Below are 24,412 nucleotides of genomic sequence, written 5' to 3'. Positions count from 1 at the left end.
TCCTGCCTGTCCATTACTTGTGCCTCCCAACAACTCAGAGCCCCTCGTCACTTGGCTGGGCTCACCCTCATGCCCAATTACTTTAGAGGCCAGCTTCCCATTGTTTTCTAACCACAAACGTGCCTGTCCACCACTAGTTCCCTTTATTTCACCCACCACAATGTGAGAAGGGTTGGGAATCTCTTCATCAGTTATTGGGGAGTTTGCGAAGGGCAGCAGAAACCACACCCCCATTTCCTCATCCTCCGAGTCTGTATCATATTCAGCGATGGGCTCTAGTCTAACCCTTCTCCTGCTGGTCCTTCAGTTCCTCCATATCGCTGTAGAATCCTCTTACTAGGTGTGGGGTCCAGGTCAGACTCTGGGTCAACATGTACCTCTTGTCCCAAAGGTAGAAGGCGTTTCCGATGGAGAATCTTGACAGGCCCATTCCCATCCTCTGGTTAAACCCAAAAAACTGGTCCATTTGAATCTGACTCTCCACTACATAGGCTGAAACGCCCAGCAGTCAGCCAGCTTGTACTTCCCAGGTAGCCCCAAATTCCTTATGAGGATTCAATCCCCAGTAATTAGTTGGGAGAACCTAACGTTTGGTCATACCTCCTCTTATTTCCTTGATTCTGCATGGTAGCCAAGACCTCAACTAGTTCATAAGCCTTTTTCAGCTTTCTTCTTATACCAGACACATAGTTCAGATATTCTTCTGTTGTAGATCTTCCCCGCTAGTCCTAAAACAGAGCTCAATGTGTAATATTACTTCGTGCCCAAACACCAGATAATACGCGAGTACCTGGTAGCTTCATTCTGTGTACAGTTACAGCAGTGGACCAGATGTCCAATATGTTGACTCCATTTGTTCTTTTTACTGATCTCCAAAGTTTCGAGCATGTCTAGCAAGGTCCAATTGAACCTCTCAGGCTGGGGATTACCCTGTGGGTGATAAGGTATATCCTCAACTTCTCAACTCCAAGCCTGCTCATTAACTCATGTATGAGCCTACTCTCGAAATCCCATCCCGGATCGCTATGTTTGTCTGGGGAGGCTATAATAAACAAAATACTTCTCCATAACTCTTTGGCCATGGTAGATGCCCTCTGATCCTTGGTAGGGAAAGCTTGCACATATCTGGTTTAGTGGTCCATAATAACCAAGGCATTTGCCATGTTGCTGCCATCATGTTCTATTGATAGGAAATCCATACACATCAGATCAAGTGGCCGCGTACGCTGCAAGTGGGAGTGGCCCTCATAGGCAGCACCTTCCTCCATATACATCAAACACACGACTTACAGTACTGTTCAACCTCCAGCTTCATTCAGGGCCAGTAGAACCAATATCTGACCAATCCATATGTCTTGTCAACCTCCAAATGGCCGGAATCATCATGAAGTGACTTCAACACAATCCTCCGATACTTCTCAGGCAGAACCAGCTGGGAATGCTGAGGCCAGTCTGGGGGCAATGTAACCGGTACAGAATCTGGTTCCTAAGCTCCAATCTGGGTTATTCTCTCAGTAGTAGAGACACCACAGAGTATTTCAAACAACTGGAATTCTGCAGATGCTGGAAATTCAAGCAACCCACATAAAAGTTGCTGGTGAACGCAGCAGGCCAGGCAGCATCTCTAGGAAGAGGTGCAGTCGACGTTTCAGGCCGAGACCCTTCGTCAGAACTAACTGAAGGAAGAGTGAGTAAGGGATTTGAAAGTTGGAGGGGGAGGGGGAGATCCAAAATGATAGGAGAAGACAGGAGGGGGAGGGATGGAGCCAAGAGCTGGACAGGTGATAGGCAAAAGGGATACGAGAGGATCATGGGACAGGAGGTCCAGGAAGAAAGACAGGGGGGGGGGGAACCCAGAGGATGGGCAAGAAGAAAGACGGGGGGGGGGAACCCAGAGGATGGGCAAGGGGTATATTCAGAGGGACAGAGAGAGAAAAAAGAGAGTGAGAGAAAGAATGTGTGTATAAAAATAAGTAACAGATGGGGTACGAGGGGGAGGTGGGGCCTTAGCGGAAGTTAGAGAAGTCAATGTTCATGCCATCAGGTTGGAGGCTACCCAAACGGAATGTGGCCTTCTATATATTGGCGAGACCCGACGCAGACTGGGAGACCGCTTTGCTGAACATCTACGCTCTGTCCGCCAGAGAAAGCAAGATCTCCCAGTGGCCACACATTTTAATTCCACATCCCATTCCCATTCTGACATGTCTATCCACGGCCTCCTCTACTGTAAAGATGAAGCCACACTCAGGTTGGAGGAACAACACCTTATATTCCGTCTGGGTAGCCTCCAACCTGATGGCATGAACATCGACTTCTCTAACTTCCGCTAATGCCCCACCTCCCCCTCGTACCCTATCTGTTACTTATTTTTATGCACACATTCTTTCTCTCACTCTCCTTTTTCTCCCTCTGTCCCTCTGAATATACCCCTTGCCCATCCTCTGGGTCCCCCCTCCCCCTTGTCTTTCTTCCTGGACCTCCTGTCCCATGATCCTCTTGTATCCCCTTTTGCCAATCACCTGTCCAGCTCTTGGCTCCATCCCTCCCCCTCCTGTCTTCTCCTATCATTTTGGATCTCCCCCTCCCCCTCCAACTTTCAAATCTCTTACTCATTCTTCCTTCAGTTAGTCCTGACGAAGGGTCTCGGCCTGAAACGTCGACTGTACCTCTTCCTAGAGATGCTGCCTGGCCTGCTGCGTTCACCAGCAACTTTTATGTGTGTTGACAGAGTATTTCATCTCGTCTGCTTGGGCCATGTCCCCTTTCGCAACCGCTGACTATTTTGACAATGCATCAGCATCAATATTCAGGAATAGCCTTCAGGAATAGGGTTTTTTTGCTTTAGGGTGTTCCTTGATACATTGCTGGGAGTGTGTTCCCCCCGAGACACTGGCTCTTCCCTCACTGGGTCTCCAGTTAGCTACCCAAGGGCTCACTCTCCGAGGGTTTTCCCATCCTTCATACTCACGGCTGATGTGTCGCCCTTCACCACAGTTATAACAGACAATACGAGTCGCTCTCCTTCTCACGGGACCCCGTTCACAAGCAGCCCTCAGCTTAGTCCATTCCATCAGGGGGTCTGAGTCCCTGTTGGCTTTATTATGCGGGGTGGCCGCACCCACCAATAACAACCAGGACATCTCAGTCCTAAATTCTGCCATAAACTCTTTACCACTGCCCAGGGTGAGCTATCAGTGATCACTTCAGCCAAGGGGACCACTACCGAGGACTATACCCTGTTGACGGAGGCTTCCCTCAGCTTCGTCGCATGCTCCTCCTCTCTTACTTCTCTGATCAGCTCAACAAACATGGGAGGGGGGTGCATCCTAAGAGACGTTCGGAGACCCCAAGCAATCAAGTCCGGTGGCTGGGTGCCTTTCACCACTTGGTCCATTCTTAACTGATTCACCTCAGCCAATTGAATGCCCTCCCCCAACGCCCCAAGCAACTCAGCTGCCTCTCTTGCCAAAAAATGTAGGCGGAAAGTTTCTCCCCCTTCCCCTGAAACATGTTCTGGAATCATAAGCTCCACTGAACTTCCACTCATGCCAAAAACATTTTCTAGTGCCTATATGTAGCCCACAGAATTTCTAAAGGGGTTCTGTGTCTTTAAGGATCTCAATACATCAGCAGCCAACCCCCTCAAACTCTCCACCATTCGCTGTCTTTTTACGTCATCAGAATACTGCCACTCATCCAGCAACTGAGGGGTCTGCTCTGCCCAGGTCTCAAACTCCTCTTCCCCTTCATTCCTGAGAACATTCTCAGCTTACAACAACTAGGACCCTCTGCCTGTGCACTGGCCCATTTATTCACCAGAGTGGTAAGGGCTGATACCAACTCAGAATGCTCACCCCTCGCTGGAGGACTCATTACACCTCCCAAATCAGACCACTCCTTCCCCTCGCTCTGCAGGAACGAGAGCACGTTGTCTTTAAAGTCTTCGCCCCCAGCTACGGGAAACTTGGCTTCCAATTCTGCACACTCGCCTACACTGCCCTTCTCCCAGAAAGTATAGACAGCCCTTAGTAATAACAGTAGCACTGTTTCTGCCCCCGACACTCTCAAATTTCAGTATCCTGCTAGTGTCTTCCACAGTAAAGACTGATGCAAAATACTTATTAACTCTGTCCACCATTTCTTTCTTTCCCATTACTACCCCTTCAGCATCATATTCCAGCAGTCTGATATTCCTCTTGTCTTTCTTGTACTCCATTTATATCTGAAAAAAACCTTTCATTTCCTCTTTTATATTATTGGTTAGCTTACATTCATATTTAATCTTGTCCTTCTTCATGGCTTTTTTTAGTTGCCATCTGTTGGCTTTTAAAAGCTTCCCAATCCTCTAACTTTCCACTAATTAACAGTGTCCTGTTTCTTTAGATTTTATCTCCTAAGGTGCAACATTTCACACGTAGCCAGGTTAAACTCTATTGGCCATCGTTCTGCCTATATCCACAATTAATCTATATCTTGCTGTATTCTTTGCCAGTCTTCTACACTATCCACAACACCAATCTTTGTATCATGTGTAAAAGTGCAAACCCACCAATCTATATTTCCATCCAGATCAATTATGTACAAAACAAGCAGCAGGGGTCCTAGTACAGATTCCTGCAGTACATGACTAGTCACAGACCTTCTGCCATTGTCTATGGGCAAGCCAATTCTCAATCCAAACAGCCAATTCACGGTGGATTGCATGTATCTTAATCATTTGGATAAACCTCAAGTGGGACACCTTGGCAAACACCATGTAGCCAACATCCGCAGCACTATTTTCATCAATTGCTTTTATTACCTCCGCAAAAACTCAATTAAGTTACTAAAACACAAATTGCCCTGAATAAGTTATGTTGGTCAAGCCTAATTAGGCCATATTTTTTCCTAATTGTTGATAAATGCTTTCTCTAAGAATCTTCTCTTGTGTCTTTCCTACCACTGATGTGAGACTCGCCAGTCTACATTTTCAATGGTTATTATTTTCCTTCTTGAATAATGGAACAACATTAAATACCTGCAGGTCCTCTGTGCTTTGCTTGTGGATAGAGAGGACACAAAGATAATAACCTGAGGATTTATCCACCTTAATATTCTTTAAGAGACACCAGACAAGCTCCTATTTTATCTCAAAATGCCCCAACAAATGAGCACGCTCCATATTGATCGCCCTATCCTCTATGTCCTTCTGTTTGGTAGCTGTGTACATACGTCTATTGATGCTTCTGGACACATCTTCAGTGATGTTCCTGGAATCATCGGGTGTTTCGGGTCTTTCAACATCATACAACCTCCTCCAGGTGACCCAGCCGGGGCTGATCAGACCCCAGCTTGTGTCCAGATGGCTAGCTACTTATGACTCCGTGCCTCCCCTCTTTTGAGCCACAGCCATCTTGAGACCCTCTCTGCCGCATCGGTGGTACTGCGGTTGGCTCTCCTCTTCCTCTCTCCCTCGATGCCCAAAATGCTGAAGGCTCTAACTAAAGAACAGGCTACAAATCCCCTACAACCAACCTCCACTGGGAGACACCTCGCTCCCCATCCAGCCTGCTGACAGTTGCTGACCAGTCCTGCGTACTTGGAGAGCTTCCTTTCAAAGGCAATACTGATGCAAAGTACTCATTTAGGACCTCACCTACTTACTGCACCTCCAAGCACATGTTCCTTCCTTTATAATTAAGTGATCCTATCTGTTTCCTAGTGACCTTTTATTCCTGATGTATGTAAAGTATTCCTTTGGACTTTTCATTGACCTTTTATTCCTGATGTATGTAAAGTATTCCTTTGGACTTTTCATTGGCCCTCCTGACTTTCCCAATTCCCTTCTTGAGTTTTTGTCTGGCTTCTTTATAGTCTTGAAGGGATCTGTTTGATCCTATTCTAGATCCAGATCTGTCTAACTCCAAGTCCAGCCTCTGCTCATACATCTGTGGGAATTATCTATGGCTTAATTATCTGTGGAAAGCAAAATAGTTTGACTCAACAACAATGAAATGGCATAAATCAAGTGCTGGAAGGTGGGACAATGTTGGATCAATCTATCATTCTGATAAAGTGTTTTTGACTGAAACAATAAGTTTATTCCTTTCTCCAGTAATGCAATCTCATCAGCTGAGTCATCCCCAGCATTTTCTGTTTTCATTATTAATTTAGTGTATGATTTTGGAGCTCACTTGAAAACTTTTATTCATCTTGCACATGTAAGGAAATGAGCAAAGAAAATCTGTCTTTACTTAAATATTGCACTGTGAATTCATACTTGACTATTTTATTTTCCATTCTGAATTTTACAATTGCCAGAAATTCCAACGTTTTTGTTGTATTCAGTTTATTCATAATTATAAGATACATAAATATGAAATGACAGCTACAAGAAAAAAGCATTCTTTGAAAATCTTTCTGATTTTAGATAGGAGATCCATATAGAAACATAGAAAATAGGTGCAGGAGTAGGCCATTCAGCCCTTCGAGCCTGCACCGCCATTTATTATGATCATGGCTGATCATCCAACTCAGAACCCCGCCCCAGCCTTCCCTCCATACCCCCTGACCCCCGTAGCCACAAGGGCCATATCTAACTCCCTCTTAAATATAGCCAATGAACTGGCCTCAACTGTTTCCTGTGGCAGAGAATTCCACAGATTCACCACTCTCTATGTGAAGAAGTTTTTCCTAATCTCGGTCCTAAAAGGCTTCCCCTCTATCCTCAAACTGTGACCCCTCGTTCTGGACTTCCCCAACATCGGGAACAATCTTCCTGCATCTAGCCTGTCCAATCCATTTAGGATCTTATACGTTTCAATCAGATCCCCCCTCAATCTTCTAAATTCCAACGAGTACAAGCCCAGTTCATCCAGTCTTTCTTCATATGAAAGTCCTGCCATCCCAGGAATCAATCTGGTGAACCTTCTTTGTACTCCCTCTATGGCAAGGATGTCTTTCCTCAGATTAGGAGACCAAAACTGCACACAATACTCCAGGTGTGGTCTCACCAAGGCCTTGTACAACTGCAGTAGTACCTCCCTGCTCCTGTACTCGAATCCTCTTGCTATAAATGCCAGCATACCATTCGCCTTTTTCACCGCCTGCTGTACCTGCATGCCCACTTTCAATGACTGGTGTATAATGACACCCAGGTCTCGTTGCACCTCCCCTTTTCCTAATCGGCCACCATTCAGATAATAATTTGTTTTCCTATTTTTGCCACCAAAGTGGATAACTTCACATTTATCCACATTAAATTGCATCTGCCATGAATTTGCCCACTCACCCAACCTATCCAAGTCACCCTGCATCCTCTTAGCATCCTCCTCACAGCTAACACTGCCACCCAGCTTCGTGTCATCCGCAAACTTGGAGATGCTGCATTTAATTCCTTCATCCAAGTCATTAATATATATTGTAAACAATTGGGGTCCCAGCACTGAGCCTTGCGGTACCCCACTAGTCACCGCCTGCCATTCTGAAAAGGTCCCGTTTATTCCCACTCTTTGCTTCCTGTCTGCTAACCAACTCTCCACCCACACCAATACCTTACCCCCAATACCGTGTGCTTTAAGTTTGCACACTAATCTCCTGTGTGGGACCTTGTCAAAAGCCTTCTGAAAATCCAAATATACCACATCCACTGGTTCTCCCCTATCCACTTTACTAGTTACAGCCTCAAAAAATTCTATGAGATTCGTCAGACATGATTTTCCTTTCACAAATCCATGCTGACTTTGTCCGATCATTTCACCGCTTTCCAAATGTGCTGTTATCACATCCTTGATAACTGACTCCAGCAGTTTCCCCACCACCGACGTTAGGCTAACCGGTCTATAATTCCCCGGTTTCTCTCTCCCTCCTTTTTTAAAAAGTGGAGTTACATTAGCCACCCTCCAATCCTCAGGAACTAGTCCAGAATCTAACGAGTTTTGAAAAATTATCACTAATGCATCCACTATTTCTTGGGCTACTTCCTTAAGCACCCTGGGATGCAGACCATCTGGCCCTGGGGATTTATCTGCCTTCAATTTACCTAACACCACTTCCCTACTAACATGTATTTCGCTCAGTTCCTCCATCTCACTGGACCCTCTGTCCCCTACTATTTCTGGAAGATTATTTATGTCCTCCTTTGTGAAGACAGAACCAAAGTAATTATTCAATTGGTCTGCCATGTCCTTGCTCCCCATAATCAATTCACCTGTTTCTGTCTGCAGGGGACCTACATTTGTCTTTACCAGTCTTTTCCTTTTTACATATCTATAAAAGCTTTTACAGTCTGTTTTTATGTTTCCTGCCAGTTTTCTCTCATAATCTTTTTTCCCCTTCCTAATTAAGCCCTTTGTCCTCCTCTGCTGAACTCTGAATTTCTCCCAGTTCTCATGTTTCACTGTCTGCACAGATTATGGGGCCTTTCTTCCTCCAGAGCTATCAGATGTTCGTTACAATTAAACAGTCAAATGGGCACCAGTTGGAGCTCAATTCACCGATCCTGAGTCAATCTCGTCATCCAGCTCCATCGAATCCAAGCTTCTTCTCAGAGCTGGGAGTTGCATTGCTACAATTATTCTCAGAAAGATTAACAAGATTGACTTCAATTCTACAGGTTATCTATGGCAATAATAAAAAAAAAATACAGGTCTTTATGGGATATACAAAGGGTGACATATCAAGCAGAATAAATGCAACTAGGTTAGAAATCTACAATCTCACCCAAGCTTACTTAGATAAGGCAAACTTAATATTTTTTCTGAAAGTAACTTATTTTTAATATGCTACATTTGATATTTGTGGAAGAATGTAAATATTAAATTTATAAAGGAAATTCTGCTTTCATTATAATGCATAGGCGAGTTCACTATTGTTAAAATTGTTGTGTATTTTTAACTCTTATATACAAGATTTTTATTTTGCTATTCACTGCTGGGATGTGCACATTCCCAGCAAGAGTGATGTTTACTGTGCATCTCTAGCGTCCATTGAATATGTGATGGTAAGCAATCTCTTCAACTGTGGTGAGTTTTAAGAGTTTAACTCAGAATATTGAAGATTAAAGACTGAGATGTGGGACTTGAATAGACATTTTTTTTTAACTAGAAGACACAAGGTCACAAAATGGCATCCCCAGTTGTAGATTTAGAATTTTCTGAATTTTATGTAAATTTTATGTGATTTAGAAGCACCACATTTGCATGTTGTCTTTGTCCTTCTAGGCATTACTGGTTAAGGGTTTGGAAGATACTGTCAAACAACTATTTCGTATGGTACTAATTTCTCTCAGTGCGCCAGTGAACAAGGAAGTAAATATAATGGCCATAGGGGATAGAAGTTTGAAGTTCTGAGCGGTTATTCAGGATAACGTCTTCATAAATAAATTTTTGTGTTGTGTATAACATAGAAACATAGAAAATAGGTGCAGGAGTAGGCCATTCGGCCCTTCGAGCCTGCACCGCCATTCAGTATGATCATGGCTGATCATCCAACTCAGAACCCTGTACCTGCCTTCCCTCCATACCCCCTGATCCCTTTAGCCACAAGGGCCATATCTAACTCCCTCTTAAATATAGCCAATGAACTGGCCTCAACTGTTTCCTGTGGCAGAGAATTCACTGCAGAGATTAAGCACTGTAGACTTGTTGCTAAGAGGTGAGGCAAAAGATGAGTACCCAGCCTTTAACCTCTAACTGTTATACACAAAACAAAAATTTATTTATGAAGACATTAACCTGAATAACCACTCAGAACTTCAAACTTCTATGCCCTAACATTTAGACTTGTATGTTTTGTATCTCTGTGTTACTTTTTATTTAAAATATCTCTTCGCTCCTGTACTACTGAAGCCAACCAGGCAGTGGTCCTTTCTTTAGCTACTTCCCAACTGTAAGGTGGGGTGTAGTCAAAATCATTCCGTGCTTTGTGGCTGATAAAGGTGAATTTTGTGTTAAGCATTGTAATGAGCTGTCGGTTTACTTTGGGAGCATATTTACTGAAAGGCCTAAATAAAAACCCCAGTATCTCTGCTACGTAGGCAACAAAGTACATGAGCAGCATGTTAAATTTTGATTGAATTGCAAACCCCAAAAAGCTCATCAACTCGTAGCTAAAATCTGAGTAACTCATGTGTGGCGTGTCATCTGTGATGTAATAAAACTTGCCACCAACAATTTTCCTCTTGTCTTCTTCTTTCATGGCTCTGGCCAATAAAATATGAGCCCAAGCCACATTGCCTACATACACTGGATTCACAAGAGCTTCCTTACTGGATTTTCTCGGCAGAACCTTTCCGTTGGTGATTCCTTCATCCAAATCTTGCAGAATGAACCGACTGTTTTCTCCATAGATGTACGTGGGTCTCAGAGCAGATGTAACTATCCGCTCACCACTCGGAAGGGGGGATCCATTTGCTTTTAGGATTATTTGCTCTGCTCTGTATTTTGTTTTGCCGTACAGAAATTTCTGATAGCTATCGTAGTTTGTGTCTTCATCACCGTTACAGAGAGGTTGACCTCTTTCATTGGGCCCCACCACTTCTATACTGCTAGTGTAGATGAAGTTCTTCACATTCTGCTGAATGCAGGCTTCTAATAAATGGGAGCTTCCTTCCAAATTAAATAAAACAAAAATCATTCAGAGCAGATTAGAGACAGAAACCATCATCAATCAATCAATAATAGTCAAAACACTAAATCAATGAAAATACAGGGAAAGACGACCTTTATTCAATCATATTGGGTATTATCAGTGACTTTAATCAGAATTAGTTTGGTCATTGGGTATATTTAAGGCAGAGATTGATAGGTTCTTGATGAGTCAGGACATGAAAGTATATGGGGAGAAGGTAGGAGATTGGGGCTGAGAGGGAAATGGATCTTCAATGGTGGAGCAGACTCGATGAGCTAAATAGTCTAATTCTGCTCCTATAACTTACGATCTAAATAACAAGGACCTTAATACAATACCTGTGGTACACTGCTGGCCACAGACTTCCAAACACAAATGGAACCCTCCACTTCCAATTGTCAAACCAATTTACATCCAATTTGTTGTGTTGTATTGGATCACTGTGCCTCAACTTTTTGTACCAGCCTGCCATATTAACCATACTGTCCCATCAACATCTTGAAAATTCAGTTACAGTATATTCAAACTGGGAATATTTTGTTTGGAACAACAAAGGAAGTACTGGCATTTACCATTATTACTAAGAAACTAGCAACAAATTTCCTTCCCCTCAAGTTATACCTTCAACATTGACGGCTTCTAATTCTTCTTTGCTGATGTTTCCCCAGATATCAATCAAGGAAGCAGTGTGAAGAACACAGGTCACACCTTGGCAGGCTTTCTGCAGGAACTTCGTATTCCTCAGGTCTTCTTTGAACACCGTTAGCTTAATCCTGCTTCCAACCAAAGCTGAAAAACAAATTTCATTAACAAAATAAAATCATTGGATTTATTACATCCATATTCACACATGCAACTTCCCATTCCAACATGTCCACCTCTCAGGATCATATTCTGTCTCCAACCTGATAGACTGATCCTGGATTTCTCCTACGGTAATGTTTTCCCACCTCCTTCTCTCATCTATTCCCCACTCCGGCCCTTTACCTCTTCTCCTCACCTGCCTATCACCTCCCCCAGTGTCCCTCCTTCTTCCCTTTCTCCTAGTGGTCCACTCTCCTTTCCTATCAAATTACTTCTTCTCCAACCCTTTAACTTTACCACCTAACCGCCGTCACTGATCATCTTCTAGCTAGTCATAAGAAATAGGAGCAAGAGTAGGCCATCTGGTCCATCGAGCCTGCTCCCCCATTCAATAAGATCGTGGCTGATCTGTCCATGGACTCATCTCCACCTACCTGCCTTTCCCCATAACCCTTAATTCCCTACTATGCAAAAATCTACCCAATCTTGTCTTAAATATATTTACTGAGGTAGTTTCCATTGCTTCACTGGGCAGAGGATTCCACAGATTCACCACTCTCTTGGAAAAGCAGTTCCTCCTCATATCAGTCCTAAATCTACTCCACCGAATCTTGAGGCTACGTCCCCCAATTCTAGTCTCACCTACCAGTGGAATCAACTTTACTGCCTCTATCTTAGCTATCCCAGTGGCAGCACTGAGGTGGTGCTTGCTGGTTCTATAGCACCAGCAGAAATTACAATAGCACCACCAGAGCACCACCAAGAAACTAACTGAAATTTCACCTACAAGTTGCAGCTGCTTTCTCTGTATAGTTTTGAATACAGCTTGTTTCTCCAGTTGATCTAGTGAAACAGAGTCCCCAATTACCATAGCACCCACGCAGCAATAAAGTTATAAACTCTGTCAGATCCACTCTACACTTCTGCTTATTTGGTCGTTGTCAATGTCTTGCCATTACTGTCCACAGATCAGTTAAGCTGATCTAAGATCACTTAACGTGGTGATGTCACTCGCTGTCACTCACGCAAGAGATTGATAGTATACATACAGGCGCAGATCCATGGTCTCGCGAAACTAATGGATGCCACACACACACATAGTGCTTTTACAAGCTAGCGTGGGCCTGGCACGTGCATTATTTTGGCTGGCATGAAAAATGGATCGATTTTTAGTCAGAAAATGACCTCATCCAGAGAAATCGGTGGTGTCTCAGCCTGAGCATGTCTTAATTGAAAGTGACGTGCAGAAAGAAGTAAGTGGGGATGAGGACAACAGCAGTTCATCGAAGGAGTGTGAGGGCGAAGTAGAGGAACAAGAAATGGAGTGGGATTTGGAAGAGAACGTGGATGAAGCTGCTCTTAGTGCTGGTGAGAATACTGTTAGCGATGTTAGCCAGCAGCCTGAGGAAGGACCCCATTGGCCAGCATTGAAAAAGTACCCTTCGCAACAGTTTGGCAATCAGCAAAGGAGTTTTATTCGTTGCTGGTTTGACCTGTACTCTTGGCTGGAATATTCAATCACGAAAGATGCTACGTTCTGCTTCACATGCAGGCATTTCCTGTGTGGAGGACATGGGTTCCAGTCTGAGACTACCTTCACTGTCACCGGTTACCGCAACTGGCGGAAAGCTACAACAGCTTTCAAAACCCACCATGTACGTGCAGCTCATAAGTTTGCTATGGAGGCATGGGCCGAATTCAGATTGAGAAAACAAGACGGTTCAAGATTGGGAATATGCTTGATAAAGGACATGCAAAGATTGTCCAAGAAAATCGTGAGTATATGAGAGCAGTGGTTGAGTCTCTACGCTATACTGCATGCCAAGGTATTGCCCAGCGAGGACATCAGGAGGATGATGGATCTGGCAATAGGGGAAACTTCGTTGAGTTGCTCAGTGTAATTGGGCAGTTTGATAAGACTATAGCTAAAAAGAAAAGAGAGGACAACCCTGGAAATGCAAAAACCACCCATCACGATATCCAAAATGATATTATGGGTATTATGGCAGATATGGTCAGACGTCAAATAAATGCAGAAATCAAGGAGGTTGGACATTTTGCCATCATGGTGGTTGAAAGTAAAGACTTGAGTAAAAAGGGGCAAATAGCAGTGGTGGTGCAGTATTTGAATAACAAAACAGTGCTTGAAGAATTCTTGCACTTCACTCCAGCAGAAGGGTTGGACGCAGAGTCGCTTCTTAAAAGCATTGAACAGACACTCGCCCATTGATAAGAATGTGAGTATAGGTCAGTGTTATGACGGGGCAGCAGTGATGTCCGGGTGCAATAATGAGGTACAAGAGGGGTTCAGGAAAGAGGTCCCACAGGCATTATATATACACTGCCATGCTCACAGACTTAACTTTGTTTTAGTGGATGTTGTGAGCAATGTACCACAAGCAGGTGAGTTTTTTGAAACTGTACAGCTGCTTTACAACTTATTTTCAAACTCTGTTGCTCACGATTTTTTCCTGAAGAAACAGAGAACTGGAATCAACTGCACAGCCCGTGGAGTTGAAGAAATTGTCAGATACACACTGGGCATGGCAGTATACAGCTTTGTGGGCTATAAGGAAATCACTCCCCGCCATTCTAATTACTCTAAGGATATTATGGGTCAACCAAATGCACGGAGGAAAACGGAGGCCAGAGCTGTAAATGGATTGATTGACGAGCAGTTTACTTTACTTCTCACTCTGAGGATTTATTCCGAGTCACCAAGTTCATGCCAGACCAGCTACAGTCTCCCAGTTTGGAGCTTTCATCCGCTGTGGACTTGGCTCAGTCTGTTATCGATGCACTCTCAGCAAAACGGGGAGAGGAATCATGGAGTGAAATTCAGGCAAGAGCTAGGGACCTGTGCGTCAAGGCCGGTATACAGAGCAGACCACATGAAAGGAGACAGGTCCAGCCACCCCGCTGCCTACATGATTTTGTTGTTGAGGCCCAAACTGAACGCACTCCTGTCACATCCTCTGATGACCTTCGCAAGCACTGTTTCTATCCGGTTATAGACAGACTTCTGACCGAAATGAAAAGACGGTTCTCAATTGAGACTGGAGTCTCAGCATTGAGCCCAAACACAAGCTCTTCCGAAACAAGAATTGTCTTTGGCCAATGGCCCAATACTATGGAGTGACTGAAGTGAACCTGACTGCACAGCTACATCAGGTTCGGCGTCTGCTGGAAACAAAACAAAAGCAAAGACAGACAGTGAATGACACAGTGGAATTTCTAGCTCGAATGAGACCCTACCAGGATGCATTTATAAATTTATACAAACTAATCTGTGTATCATTAACTGTACCTGTGACATCTGCCTCATGCAAATAGAGTTTCTCTTGCCTCAGATGCCTCAAAAACTACCTAAGGAATAACAGCGGCGATGCTCGGAACAGCAACTTGACCCTGTTGGCCATAAACAGCCGGAGGACCAAAGCACTTGACATGCAGAAAATCATTGATGCTTTCGCCACCAATCACAACAACAGATGGATTGAGCTTCTCTGATAACATCAATGGTGAGTGCAGTTGATTTTTTAAAAATTTGGCCCTAGACTAATGCTGATTATAATTATTATTTTGTGGTGGATACCCCATAGTCCTTATGTTTCCTGCAAATCCTAAAATATTACATTTACTGCTATTAAGCCTACTGGTTTTGCTTAGACTTCCAAGCGGTGATTCTGTTGATTTTTGTTTTACATTCAGTAGCCAAATTAATTGAGGTATTGCATGGTCAGAGTACGATTTGTCCAACTCCTGGTAAAGCCTTGCATCTGTTGTTTGCCTTATCTGACTTTAATAATGGTGTATCTTTTGGCATTGTCTGTCTATGTAATGCGAATAGCAGTGGACATTGTGGGTTAGTGTTGTGTTTTTCAGTTGAAAAGCACGCATTTGACGCTGATTGCGGGATTGGTGCGTGATTCACGTTGTGTGCTGTGGGTCAGATGCTCTGTTGGTTTGTTTGTTTGTGCTCTATGCAGCCCGGGTTGTCTCCAATGCTGCTGACACTGTCACAGTTCACTTCCATATTATATTTATCAATTCTGTTGCTTGTGAATCAACAGAGGCGTTTATAGTAGGCACATAATGCTTGAAACTGACTTTTGAACGCCACGCGTCTGGCCTTGCGAATACACATTACCATACAGTACATTCCTCAACACCATCACTGAATAATTCAGCCCCACTGTAGCACCAGCAAGAAAAAAATCTCTGGGGCCACGAGTGATCTATCCCTTTCATAATTTTATATGTTTCTATAAGATCTCCTCTCATTCTTCTGAATTCCAGAGAGTACAGTCCCAGGCAACTCAATCTTTCCTCATACTCTAACTCCTCATCTCTGGAATCAACCTGGTGAACCTCCTCTGCACCGCCTGTAAAGCCAATATATCCTCCTTCAAGTAAGGAGACCAGAATTGCACGCAGTTCTCCAGATGCAGCCTCACCAGTACTCTATACAGTTGCAGCATAACCTCCCCGCTCTTAAATTCAATCCCTCTAACAATGAAAGTGTCATAAGGTGGGCATTGATGGCAGACCCAAATGCAAGACACAGACAATAAAGTACTAGGAACAGGACTTGACTAGAAAGCTGAGTTAGGGACGTGACTGGATGCAGACTGGGAGCTGGGACAAGAACACAGACCTGGGCTAGGACATTGGCTAGGCAAGCGGGACCAGGACAATGAACTGGGAACTAGGAGCCTGGGCTTGGACTCCGAGCTGGAGACTGGACAAGGACCCAGAACCTGACGTGGCTACAGAACTGGACGTGGCTTGGGTTCCTTGAGGCAAGGACATGACGAGGCTTGGATTCTTCGAGGCAAGGACATGACGAGGCTTGGATTCTTCGAGGCAAGGACATGACGAGGCTTGGATTCTTCGAGGCAAGGACATGACGAGGCTTGGATTCTTCGAGGCAAGGACATGACGAGGCTTGGATTCTTCGAGGCAAGGACTTGACAAGGCTTGGATTCTTCGAGGCAAGGACCCCGAACCTGAGTCTTGACTCAGGCTCGGACTCTGGAACTAGGCAAAGACATGACATGGTCTTATGAGACAGGAACCTCGGAACACAAAGCCGGAAGCCTTGACTTGATCTTGGGGAGGACAGGAACACAGAGCCTTGGTCTAGAGCACGGGAACACAGAGCCTTGGACTTGAGAGACAGGAACTTGGAACACAGAGCCAGGACCCCTCCTTGGGAACAGGACATAGGGCCAGGACTCATACACAGAATGCTGAGTGTGACAAGATGGTTCCCAACACTAAGTAGCAGCAAACAGCCAGACCTACCTAGCGAAGGCGTGGACACAGAGACAGTTCCCAACACTAGGTAATGGCAAATGGCTGGACCTACCTAGCAAAGGCATGGACACAGAGACAGTTCCAACTCAACAATAGACAGTTCCTTATCTTGACACAGCAAGGCTCCGGTCTCGCTCCAGTGGTTGAACTTGACAAGGTTGTGGGCAAGGCTCCAAAAGGAAGGGGAAGGGAAGGGAACAGAACAGTCGAGCTTCAGGATAACAGCAAAGATAGCCTGGCTTACCCAACAGAAGTAAGGACAGGAAGGGATAGATCCAACCACAGGGTAACAGCAAAGACGGCCTGACTTTCCCCAAGGAGGCAAGGACGGGATACTGACAAGACAAACCAGCAACCACACTCGAACCCAGGGCCACTTATATTCCCAGCCCCAAGACAAGCATCAGGTGCCTATGATTAAGCCCAACTGAAACAACAGACAGCCGGAAGACCCAGAGTCCGGAGTCCACGGACTGGACCATGAACCGGAACGCGCACTTCACGGACCAGACTATGACAGAAGGCCAACATTCCATTTGCCTTCTTGATGGCCTGCTGCACCTGCAAATCCACCTTTTGTGATTCATGCACCAGAACAGCCAAGTCCCTCTGCACAGCAGCATGCTGCAGTTTTTTACCATTTAAATAATAATCTGCTCTTTCATTTTTCTTCCAAAGTGGATGACCAACATTGTACTCCATTTGCCAGGCCCTTGCCCACTCACTTAACCTATCTATATCTCTCTGCAGACTTTCCAGATCTTCTGCACAATTAGCTTTTTCCACCCAATTTAGTATCATCAGCAAACTTAGATACACTACACTCAGTCCCCTCTTCCAGATCGTTAATGTAAATTGTGAACAGCTGCAGGCCCAGCACCGATCCCTGATTGCCAACCAGAGTCACGCCCATGTATCCTAACTCTCTGCTTTGTATTAGTTAACCAATCCTCAATCTGTCCTCCCTCCTTCTCCCCCTACCTTTTTATTTTGTAGTCTTTCCCCTTCCTTTCCAGTTCTGAAGAAGGGTCTCCGTCCAAAATGTTAACTGTTTATTCATTTCCATAGATGCTGCCTGACCTGCTGAGTTCCTCCAGCATTTTGCATATGTTGCTATTTTCAATGCATTGAGTTCATCTGACCTCTGGATATTTTGCCTTTAAAACATTTAGAAATACCGCCATCGGTCTCCAAGGTTGTACGTTTGTTAGTCAAGTATACTTCCACCAGCATTTAACAAAATGTTACCAGTCGGTTCATTCCACAGGGACTGGAGCTGAAGTTTCATCCTGAACCTCAATATAAAATCATTTGCCAGGTCTCTGTGCATGTGATGTGTAGTGTGCGGAGGATCCTGGGCATCCAAGACTGTGCAATAGTTGTTTGTCTCTTCTGGGTCTTTCAGTGCTGGATAAATAGACATTCATATTGAAACAAATTGCCAGCATTTGTGTGACACCACCAATGAGGGTATCACCCAGAAATTTACACATTTTGAATGCTAAAATTGATTTTTTTCCCCTCCTTGTCACATTTCAATTGCTTGCTATATATTGAAAACTATCCTCATGCCACTTCTGGGTCTTTTGCCAGTCACCTTAATACTGCATATGATCCTGATTCCTGACCGCTTAGCCAATGGGAGAAATTTCTCTCTACTTTTAACAATTAAAGTGTCTCCATTGTAAATATAATAACTATAGCTTCTCCAGTCCATCTTGGGGTTAGTTTGGGGCCTTTGTTATTCATTATGTAACTAATTCAAATGTAAATGTACATGGCACAATTAGCAGACTTACTGATGATACTAAATTAGGTTCTTGGTGATACTGAACAATTACGAAGAGTGCAACACACATCAAAGTTGCTGGTGAACGCAGCAGGCCAGGCAGCATCTGTAGGAAGAGATGGAGGTAGACTAAATAAATGCAAATGGGTTTATATTTAGATAAGTGTGAGGTGAGTCAAACCAGGGTAGGGCCTATACTGTGAATAGTAGAGCATTGCTGAGCATTGTGGAACAGAGGGACTTGGGGGTACAAGTGCACCATTCACTGAAAGCAGCCACACAAGTAAACAGGGTGGTGAAGAAGGTGTCTAAGGTATTGGCCTTCAGGTAGGGCATTGAGTTTAGAAATAGGGACATTATTTTGCAGATATACAAGTCGTCGGTGAGACCACACTTGGAGTTTTGTGTCCAGTTTTGGTCACCCTGTTATAGGAAAGACATTGTCAAGCTGGAAAGGGTGCAGAAGAGCTGTCCTGCTGGGGGCGGAGGGCTCAGTGGCTTGTTCCAATTGTTGAATGATGCTTCTGTTGCGATTGGTTGGTTTAGAAACTGTGTCTGGTGTCAGGTTTCAAATATCCTGGGTATATAGAGAGTGTGTGTGGGAGGTTCTTTCTCTCTTCCTTAAAGGGAAGCAGTGCACATGACCATTGGGAAGGTATGTTCTGCACATGCTTTCAGCTAAGCATGTTTGTTGAAGATTTAGCTTTGTACTTTCTGTTTCTTGGGGAACATGAATGCTTGGTAGAATTTTTACTGCTTGTAAATGAATGATTAAAATACTTCTTCACAATCATTGCTTTCTATCTCACTTGCCAGGCCTGCAAATCTGATTCATCGATACATTTCTATGCAGCGAGCAGGGTCTGGCTATTTGAGCAGAACTGCATTTCTTTGAAAGGTTGTTTAAAAGAGTGGGCCCTCCATATGAGAGATGCAGAGTTCCAGGTTGGACAGATAGCAGTGCAGGCTTTCGAAGCCTTGCCAACCTACTGATGGGTTATGGAATGCCGGTAGATTGGTCAGACCAGTTCAGTTTTGCTGGGATTGAAATGGGATATCACATTGTTTCCATACTTGAATCATTGGGTTTTCCCCGGAGGAAGGATAGCCAGCGGGATGCTATCAGGCTGTTCGCCGCGATTGCAAGATATCGGTATAAAATGCGAGTCTTAAAGATGAATTGGAAAACCTTAGTCAGTGCTATATTATTCTGGGAGAATCACTTTTGATGACTCAAAGTTGGCTGCAAAGTTGGAGGACAAGAATATAGAGTTAGCTTGTCAGCTAATGAAGCTACAGCAATTAGACGCTGCGTGCTGAGCTGGTTGGCAGACCGACCCTGTTAAGGTTCAAACTTTGATGAGGTGGGGTGATCCTCTTCTCAGGAGGAAGATCAAAAACGTGTAGGAGATGGGTCAGCACATAACTTCAACCTAACAGACATCAGAGTATTCTCCACTAAGGAATTAGCAGGCTTAGGGGATAGATACAGACAAAAGGCTGGGGAATCTTTGGCTGCATGGTTATTGAGGATATGGGATGATGGAGTTATTGGAGTGAGCCTATCCAATAGAGAGATGGGTGCTTTAGAGAGTCTACTGTCCCAACACGTGATCAATAACATCCTGAAAATGCTGCTTACTTCCCATGAGCATAATGCATCACTGTGGGATCAGGTAACTTAATGAATAAGCTTCTGGAATGATAGGACATGTGGTTAATGTGGCGGCTTTCCCAATAAGGGGGATAATTCTGTCTTTAACAGCACCAGCTATTGGTTATCCTTTCAGTACAGCGATCCAAATGTTACAAGGTTTAGAGTATGTAGAAGAGGGTGCACATAGCCAAGTACGGAAGTTGGATAAGCAGATGGGGAGTGGGGGATCCTGCATATCCCATAAAGAAATGTCTTTAGTGTTGCTGAATGCTGGGAGGAGCAGATAAGTGGGGTTCCCACCCCCATCCTCTGTGCGACGTGGAGGATGTACTGCCGAGGAAGCTAGAGAGGAAGGGGAAGGGTTATTCTTCAAGCCCTCTGAAGATAAGGGCTCCATTTGTCCTCTGCCGAATTCCTCACACTCCATTCAGGATTCCCTACAAATATTAGCTATGGCTAATATTCGCCTGCAGTGGGAATCGGTGGGGGGGGGGGCAGTGAAGAGGTTAACACCTCATTGTTGTAGATGGGGGGGGAGGTCACTCAACCTGTATCCCTTTTCCCTGTAAACAGTGTGAATGATTTGAATGAAGAGCAATGTCAGGTGTGCCACACGCACCAGGTTACTTTATGTGTGTGTGTGTGTGTGTGTGTGTGTGTGTGTGTGTGTGTGTGTGTGTATGCATGAGTGTGAGATCTTTGACTTTATGAGACTCTGTGAATGTGTTGGGCCCCTCCCAGTTGTTTTTCCCTTCTCGGTGTTCTTTGATAAGTGTGCTGTTTCTCTGAGATTTTAACTGTGTGTTTGAAGTTTTTGCAGTCCATCTATAGTTGTAAAGAAGAGGAGCACAGCCTGGGCTCTGTTACTTGTTTTTTTTGTCTTTTAAATCTGTTACGTGCTTCTTGTGGCTCAATCTGTTACTTTGTTACTTGTTTTCCCATGTAATTGGTTTTAGGGATAACTCATTTCATATGAAATCTGAGTTGATGGGGTAGATATTTTGGGCAACTTTATTCCAGATATGAGATGCCCACGTTTCACAGGAAATTGAGCATTTGGAGAGAAATTCTAATAGTTCTGTTGCTTTTGTGTTTTCTAAATACTCAGTGACTTATCAGCAGCAAGTGAAATTGTATCTCCCTGCACTGCAGAATGGCAAAGTGATGCATGCTGACTTGTGGTGGGAGATCCTGTGATACTTTCCTGGGGATGGTGTTTGAATTTCCATACTGGACTAACAAGTCGGGTTGCTGAATGTGTATGAGGGCTCCTTACTACATTGTGTAAGGAATACCACTGATATTGTTCCCTTTGACAAGGAAAAGAACTGTTGGGGAACATTATCTTGCTTGTCGAGTTTTGGCATTCTGGCTTGGAGGAGCTGGGAGAGGGTAGTGTATTCCAGCCAATCTCAACCCAGAGTATGGTCACAGCCTTGAGCCTTAATTGCCCTGGCAGAGTGTTTATTTTAGGACCTGGTATTTCCCTACATACTATTTGTTTGAATTGGAAGGATCTGAGGGATTTGCCAGTGTTGGTGTTGAAGGTATGTTGAGTACAGATACAAATTGCAAGGTGAATGGCAATTTAATGATCACCTTTAATTATTTCTGTTTTTTTTTAAATTCTAGGTATTTATCCCTACTTGAATTTAGATTCTGTCGGGGTGGGATTAAAATTCATGCCTTCAATCAACAGTCCCACAGAACTCGGCCGACTAATCAAATGACTTAACCATTATAGCACCACACTCCACATGAGTCATAGTCCTCTCACTTTATATGCCATGCAAGTGAGCAGGCAACTCAGAAGTAATACCAACCAAATGTTTCTGTTACCAGTCAGTCAAAATCATTCAACTCTCTGTCTAGTGGCCTTAACTAAATAATTATTTAGTGCCAGGAGGATCCAAGAGATTCTTAAAACAATCTCAGAAAGAAAGAACTTTAACCAGTGCTTCAAAACATTCTTATTGTTGTTGAATAAAAAAATAACTGAGGTTAGTTTTCATATGTTCCTGATAGCCTCAGAAAACTCCAAGCAGGAACTATATTAGCCAATTCTCAAATCAACGAAGGTTGGTGCTGCAGAGCCACACGAGACTGCAGGTGCTGGAATTTGGAAGTACAAGCAATCGACTGGAAGAACTCAGCAGGTTGAGTAGCATTTGTGGGAGAAAAGGAGTTGTTGATGTTTCAGGTCAAAACCCTGCATCACACTGTCCCTGTTATTATGTTGAATCGCCCATTGTTAGATTGAATAAAGTTTTCATACTTTTCAGTGAATTACATATTGATGCCATAACACAATTTTCAATAAATAAATATAGTTACAAATCACTTGAGATAACAATAGTTATTAAAATGTGTAAATTATGACATATACCTTGCAAACTTTCTACATCGTCTTCTTGTATCACTTTATCAAACAATCTGATCTCAGCGATATCATGACCTTTTTCAATCAGAAGTTTAATGATGACTTTTCCGAGAAATCCATTTCCTCCTGTAACAAGGTAAACGTCTCCAGAAACAGACATCGCATTGATTAAGAATGCAATCAATGTTGTAAGCCAACTGTTGCACTTCAGTTGCTTTGCCTCTGTGTCATGGATGCAGCAAATTACTGTTTATATTCCTCAGCTAACCTTGAAGGACTCCTCTTCCAAGATAGATGAATCACAAAAATTATTTCAATCATGATCAGCTATATTTGCTGTACTGTTTGCTCTCTTTGAGGCTACCAGCAAGGACAAATGATATCAGTCTAAAGTAAATATCTGCCAAATTCATGGTCAAAGTAGATAACATGTAAACAGTTTGGATATCAGTTACCCTTGATCTCAGAATACTGTCCAAGGAAAAAAAGTAAATTACTTGTTACATACACCTGTCAGGGTGCATTCTCCAGTTACCTTATAAGGTAACCGTAGCCTTCAGCCAGGAGCAGATGTCATCAGGTGGTTCCCAACCTTCACCGAGTGTTTCGACCCTTAACCACCACAATCTCCAGTTGGTGGGCCAGCAGTGGTGCCCGAATCACTGCCCATCTGCTCCTGGCTTCCAGCTTCCCTCCTCTCGCCTACTCCAAATCCAACAAGAGGCTCGTTCGGCCTCTTCCTCCATCCTACCAGCTGCTTGTTTTTTGCTCCTCTTGTCCAGGCCCGGATCTGACAACAACCGCCATGCTGATTTGGCTGGGAAACCTCTGCAGCCGATCTCCACAGGGAGCAACCATGCCTGCCATCCCTTGTCTTTACACTCCTGCACTAAGGGCTGGTACTTCAAGGCCTTTCTCTCGTGGGCCTCTTCCCATCCCTCCTCCCACGGCAGTCAGCTCAACCAGAATTATTTTCCTATCTTCGGTTGACCACAGTACAATGTCCGGGCATAGGGTTGTGTGCACCACATCCGAGAACTGCAACCTCCTTCCCACATCGACCCTCATCTCCCAGGACCTGGCCATTAGCAGCAGATTGGGCTTTGGTTGTTTGGTTACGAAAGGCCTAGCTCCCTCTTTGATGAAGGTGATGGCCTTCCTCAAATCTGTGCCAGCCGTCCTCTTCTTGCATCTCTCCAGCTCTAATGTGTCAGCAAGAGCCAGAAGCACCTTATCATGGCGCCACCTATACCGTCCTTGAGTTAGAGCTGTTTTACACCCGGACAGTATATGAGCCACTGTCCCCTTTTGACCACAGAGCTTACAGTTCGGGTCCTCTCTCATCCCCCATGTGTACAGATGTAATGGTGAAGGAAGGGTGTCATACACGGATCGCAAGAGGAAGGAAGTACGGAAGGGCTCCAGTCTCCATAATTCTGCCCATGAGAACTTGTGCTTAGGCAGATCCCATCTTGTCCAGGCACCCTGGGACCCTTGTTCCACTGTTTTTGAAATCCGCTTCTCTTCCTCATGGATCCATACTTCTGCCTGTATCATGTCTCGCCTGTTCCTTATGCTTGCGTTTCTCCACTTCTGGAAGTGAACTGAGCCGAGGCCTTGCCACCCGACACAGGGGTTGACGATGATGTCTCGCAGTTTCAGAGAACACACTGCCTCCTCCATAGCTGCGTTGGCTGCCCACTTGCGCCCAGATCTGGTTGTAACGTCCGCTTGCTTTACCAAGACATCATTGGAATCTCTCAAGCTTAATAAGGCTCTGCACTTTGCCACCTTGAGTTCCCCCACAACAGATGACATGGGAAGCTGCAGTTGCCCAGAACAAATGTAGAGG

At 44.2% G+C, this 24,412-nt stretch overlaps 1 protein-coding gene across 1 annotated transcript; it reads right to left on the bottom strand.

Annotated features, from left to right (window-relative positions):
* Positions 1-9,786: 9,786 nt before the first annotated feature.
* Positions 9,787-22,720, bottom strand: hsd3b1 (hydroxy-delta-5-steroid dehydrogenase, 3 beta- and steroid delta-isomerase 1). Its single transcript, XM_072260328.1, has 3 exons — positions 22,567-22,720; positions 11,233-11,400; positions 9,787-10,589 (listed from the first exon to the last, which is right to left on the bottom strand). Exons 1-3 carry the CDS (start codon positions 22,718-22,720, stop codon positions 9,787-9,789), a joined length of 1,125 nt encoding a protein of 374 aa, XP_072116429.1.
* Positions 22,721-24,412: the final 1,692 nt, after the last annotated feature.

The sequence above is a fragment of the Mobula birostris genome, chromosome 6, assembly GCF_030028105.1.
Source record: "Mobula birostris isolate sMobBir1 chromosome 6, sMobBir1.hap1, whole genome shotgun sequence".
NCBI classification, from domain to species: Eukaryota; Metazoa; Chordata; class Chondrichthyes; order Myliobatiformes; family Myliobatidae; genus Mobula; species Mobula birostris.
Note: the sequence above shows the minus strand (reverse complement) of the source record. Positions and strands in the feature narration are given on the sequence as shown.